This window comes from Bidens hawaiensis, unplaced genomic scaffold (assembly GCF_021521415.1).
Source record: "Bidens hawaiensis isolate Kalapana, Puna unplaced genomic scaffold, B.hawaiensis_p1.1 tig00023841_1, whole genome shotgun sequence".
Lineage (NCBI taxonomy): Eukaryota > Viridiplantae > Streptophyta > Magnoliopsida > Asterales > Asteraceae > Bidens > Bidens hawaiensis.
The window spans coordinates 286,188-291,921 of record NW_027493754.1 but is presented as its reverse complement, the minus strand read 5'-3'; the positions used below and the strand labels follow the sequence as shown (position 1 = coordinate 291,921).

The 5,734-nt window shown below is 44.3% G+C and overlaps 1 protein-coding gene across 1 annotated transcript; it reads left to right on the top strand.

Moving 5' to 3' along the window:
- Nucleotides 1–3,658: 3,658 nt before the first annotated feature.
- On the top strand, nt 3,659–4,204 carry LOC143568216 (uncharacterized). The gene has a single exon (XM_077054424.1). The coding sequence runs from the start codon at nt 3,659–3,661 to the stop codon at nt 4,202–4,204; it is 546 nt and encodes a 181-aa protein (XP_076910539.1).
- The last annotated feature ends 1,530 nt before the right edge of the window (nt 4,205–5,734 follow it).

Here is a 5,734-nt window from a genome sequence, read left to right as displayed (position 1 = left end):
TAAGAGATGGGGCATTTTTACGTATGGGCTATTCGGGTCCTTTGGGTGACACTAAAAGGAGAAAGGGATTCTTACTGGATCAGTGGCGTTTTCTGATGCACGTGATGATTGTGTGCATGTCGGGTCGTAAAGCTGGTACTGACGGTATGGGGGCAATGATGCAGTCTGCTATGACAGCCCTGACTTACAACAAGCCCTACAGCTTCTGTCAGATGGTGTTTTATGAAATCGATCATCAGAGACGCGCGGTCGCTCGTGAAAGATTTTTAATGTACCCCAGATTCTTACAGATGATTTTGAATCATGTAGCACCTACACTACCTCAACGACGTCCCATCCGTTATGTTGAGAGTGTAAGTAAGAGGATCTTTGCGCAATGTAGGTCGTCAAGCGCACGTAGCAAACCACAGCTTCCTCCGCGGCACACTCCATTGTTTGGTTATTTGGTGAACCCTGCTTATATTGCTCCTTGTGGAGATGAATTTCGGGACCCGGCACCGCAACAGGCTGATGTTCCTCAACCATCACCTGTGGTATAGCAAGCTTTGCCTGCTGATCCTGTTGCAGCTCTAGAGTAACAGGTAGATCTTGAAGCTGCTTTTGGTGGCCAAGGGTTTTTTGATATGGAGCAGATTGATCCAGCTGCAGAGGTTCAAGCACCAGAAGCTGAGGCATATGGTGTGAATGTTTCGATGGTAGCTACGTCTGTAGCAGATTCTGAGAGAACCGACTCTGACTCCTCCGCTGACGATATCGCTGAAGCACGACAGATTCTGGTCACACAAGAAAGAATACACGGTAAGAGAAAGAATGACTCAGATGACAATGAATCTGACTTCGAGGAGGAGTTAGACCAGTTGATACGTCGATCAAAGAGGGCCAGAACTTGTGAGGGTTCGGGAGCTGGTGAAAGCTCAAGGGTGGTTCGTTTCTCTCCATCCTCGTTATCTGGTATGACCATGCTTCCGGCTTCGATGACTGTAACAGTACCGATCACCTCCAGTGTTCCCGTGGTGACATCATCATCATTTGGTATTCCACCAACCACGTTTCAGTTTTCGGCTCCGGAGATAGTTTCCTTGCCACTTCCTACTCTTACTTCATCGGAGGTTGTTGCAAGATTTGTTGAGTCGACGTTGGTAGCTACTGCGGGATTATCTGTTATATTACCACCTGCGGTTACTGTTCAGCCTGCTTCTGATAATCCAATCAGTCTGGGAATACCTCCACCTTATGCTCAAGACGTTTCTCACATGCGGTTTGATTTTGATGCTACCTTGTCTGATTCTGAAAGGATAGCAGCTCTTGAAAGGGTGGTTGCTGAACAGTCGAGAATAAATCTAATCCAGACACAAGCTATCCAGCGCCTTGTAGCATAAAATCAGATCCAATCGTCCCTCCTTGTTGAACACGGTAAACTTTTTGATGCTCTAAAGCAGTTCTTAGCATCTCAGGGGGAGACGAGCTGCAAGGGCGATGAGTTGAGAACAAAGAAAAGTCATGATAGAGACGATGATCCCAATGCATCGAAAGGTGCAGGTGGTGAGTTGCCAAGAGCTGAACAAACTCTTGGGACTTCCACATCTCAGGGGGAGTCAACTGGTACAACAGGTGGATCCGGTGGTGAAGATGTTGTGGTTGTGGATGATGATGATGTGGGTGATGAAGATGTGTTACCTGTTGAGGAGATTGAAAAGATAGGAGAACAGATTGTGATTGATAGTGATATTGAAGAGGGAGAGATTGTGGATGACAGTGTAGAACATGATATTCCAGACGTTGATAAGGTAAATGTGAGTCAGGATATGGATATGTTAGATGAGTCTGAGTGGGAAGAGCAGCCGAGATGGAAAGAAGGCTACGCTCAGTGGTTTGTAAAGACAAAGAAGCCAACGGTTCCTACAATGTTCAAAAAGAGTTACAATATCAAAGGGTATGCTGAGTCGAAGAAGGGTATTATATGCTGGTTGTATGATGAGCAGTTGAGATTATTTGTGATTAAACGCTTTGATGGGATTCAGTACTTTAAGAGGATGTTAAGAGCAGAAGATATTCTATATTCTTGCATGTAAAGATGAAGCCAAGAAGTACCAGAGAGTGGTCTCTGTTTGTGTCAGACAGAGAGTTCATGCTTGAAGACGGGTGACATGAGACTGTTTTGATTAGTAGACACGAGAATGAAGATAGAGATATGAAGCTACTGCCAAGGGGGATTCTGTTGGTGCATAATGTCAGTAGTTTAGTATCTAGTGTTTTGTATGTGTCTGTAATCGTGTTAGATTGGTTGTTTTGGTTTTAGATATGGTGTCACACAAGTTCGCCTGATGTAAGCGAACTTGTAGACAAGCGAAGTTAAGACAACTTCGCCTAGTCTGTTAGGCGAAGTTGTCGAGGCCTATATATGCCTAACTTTGGCTTGTTTAGAAAAAAAGAGTTTTTTGAGTGTGCAGAATGTGTAAGTGATATTCGAGATCATGTGTTGAAGTGTTGCAATACAAACGTGTTTATTAGTATTGTAACGTGTGTTTGTGTATCGTCTCAACGTATTATATATCTTACGCTCGTATCGTATTACGTGGGGATTCCGCACCCTCGTGTTACGAGTACTCCTGTGTAGATCCGGCTGGGAACCTACACATAGGTATCTAACCCGGTAATGGTACCCAAGGCAAACGGCCAATGGCGCATGTGTATTGACTTAAAAGACCTCAACAAGGCATGTCCAAAAGATTGTTACCCCCTGCCAGAGATTGATCTTAAAGTAGACGCACTGGTACCCTTTCAGTTCAAATGCTTTTTAGACGCATACAAAGGGTATCACCAGATCCACATGGCGGCAAGAGACCAAGACAAAACGGCGTTCAGAACAAATAGCGGAACATATTTTTATAAAATGATGCCATTTGGCCTCAAGAACGCCGGGTCTACTTACCAACGGTTGATGGACAAAGAGATCAAGCCTCAAATCGGAAGAAATTTGGAAGTCTACATGGACGATTTGGTCATCAAAAGTAAGACGGAAGGAACCATGTGAAAAGATATCGAAGAGATCTTCAAAACTTTAAGGTCAATTAGCATGATGCTCAACCCAGGAAAATGTTCTTTCGGCATGGAGGAAGGGAAATTACTGGGAGTAATCGTGACGAATGGTGGCTTCAAAGCCAATCCTGAAAAATTGGAAGTCGTGCGAAAAATGCCGTCACCAAAATCAGTCAAACAAGTGCAAACACTCAACGGCTGATTAGTCGCGTTGAACAGATTTTTGTCTAGTCATGCTAAAAGATCTTTCCCGTTCGTCTCCACCTTGAGAAACTGCCTCAAGATATCTCAGTTCCGATGGACGGAAGAAGCAGAAACAACGTTCCAAGAAATCAAGTCACGCCTAGAAGAATTACCAACGCTCACAGCCCCCAAAGCTGGAGAACCGTTAATAGTATACTTAGCAGCGTCAGAAAGAATAGTCAGCGCAGTCTTGATGGTAGAAAGAAGTGGCATTCAAAAGCCCATTTATTACATAATTCTCACCCTGGCGGACGCAGAAACAAGATATTCCACCTTGGAAAAGTTAGTCTTATCCTTGGTCCAGACAGCGCGACGTTTGAGAAGATACTTTCAAGGTCATCCAATACATGTCCTCACCAACTTTCGCTTACAAAACATGCTAAGCAAACCCAAATTGTCTGGGAGGATTGCAAAATGGGCGATAGAATTAGGAGAACATGCCATCGAATATAAACCAAGGCCAGCAATCAAATGCCAGGTTTTGGCTGATTTCATCGCGGAAGTTCCTCAAGAAAAGGAGGAAGAATGCAAAAGAGAGATCGAACCTCCTGTGGATCAACGGAAAGATGAAGTCTGGAAGTTGTTCACAGACGGAGCTTCTAATGATGAAGGCGCCAGCGCGGGCCTAAAAATAACCAACCCAAAAGGACAACACATTACGTACGCAATACGCCTAGAATTCAAAAGCACAAACAATGAGGCGGAGTACGAAGCACTATTGGCAGGGTTGAGAATCGCTAGAAATCTAGGGGCCCGCAATTTGGAAGCACATGTGGACTCCATGCTAGTGGCAAATCAAATTGAAGGATCGTATGATGCAAAGGACGATAAGATGGCATCATACCTAGCGCAAGCCAAAGTCCTAATGACAGCTTTTGCCACATGCAAGGTAAAACACATCAAGAGAAGTGAAAACAAATAGGCTGACGCCTTAAGCAAACTTGCATCCATTGGTTTTGAACATCTCGCGAAAGACGTCCGCATTGAAGTCCTCACAACGCCTTCGGTAATGAACATAGAAGTTCTCGTTTGTTCAGAAGCAGAAAAGAGTTGGATGACACCAATCACCAATTACCTCGCAAGAGGTATTTTGCTAGAAAACAAAGTAGAGGCGCGGAAGATCCGCCACAAGGCACTGAATTACACGATCCAAGGTGATATTCTTTACAGGCGATCGTACCTGGGACCGCTACTCAGATGCGTAGACCCACAAGACGCAGATTATTTGCTGAGAGAAATCCATAAAGGAATATGCGGCGTACATGCGGGCCCAAGGATGGTGGTCGCCAAAATCATGAAAACAAGATACTATTGGCCAGGCATGCATGTAGACGCTGAAAGAGAATTAAGAAGATGCAGTGCTTGCCAACGCCATGCACCAAACACTTTGCGTCCAAAAAATGCCATGATACCGGTAACAGCCTCTTGGCCATTTCAAAAATGGGCGATTGACATAACAGAACAATTTCCAGAGGCGCCAGGGCGTGTGAAGTTCCTCATTGTAGCAATTGATTACTTCACAAAATGGATAGAAGCAAAACCGGTAGCATCAATCAACGCAGCAAGCGTCAAAAGGTTCATATGGGAATTCATCATCTGTCGCTTTGGGTTACCCATGAATTTGGTCAGTGACAACGGAACACAGTTTGCCTACCAACACACCCAAAGATGGTTAAAAGAGCTCAATGTCACACATACATTCACTTATGTCGCTCATCCACAAGGGAATGGTGAAGTGGAGCGCGCCAACAGAACAATAGTTGGCGGAATCAAAAGGAGGTTGGCAAACCACAAATCAGGATGGGTCGATCAACTACCTCACGTATTATGGGCAACAAGATCGCACAAGAATACAAGTAATGCAGAAACGCCGTTCAGCCTAACTTACGGTACCGAGGCAATGATCTCCGCTGAAGTCGGCGTTCCATCACCAAGAGTTACGCTATCAAACAATAACGACGCGGAAAGGCGGCTGGGCTTAATGCTTCTCGACGAATGTCAAGAACTAGTCGCAATAAGGGAATAAAATTACAAGCGCCAGCTGCAGAAGTATTATAACAAGAAAGTGAAAATATGTGAGTTCCATGCTGGAGATTACGTCCTTCGCAACAACGAGGCATCAAGAGCACATGCGCAAGGCAAACTAGCACCATCTTGGGAAGGCCCATACCAAATCAAAGAAGTATTGGGAAAGGGCGCCTACACTCTAACGCATCTCGATGGCTCAGCGATTCCTAGAACATGGAACGCAGCAAAATTGCGAAGGTGTTATACGTAAATCGATTCCAATTGTAAAAACAGGCCAAGGGTCGAATTTGAATGGAAACGATACTCCACATTTCACAAGTTAAAAGAAACATCGATTTCATTTATATACATGTAATTACAAGTGAGCGCTTATGCTCATAAAAAAAGAGGAAAAAAAAAACAAAACAAAACAAAAAATGCAACT

Excerpts from the sequence above, each read along its gene's own strand:
- LOC143568216 (XM_077054424.1), top strand. The coding sequence starts at position 3,659 with ATGCTAAGCAAACCCAAATTGTCTGGGAGGATTGCAAAATGGGCGATA.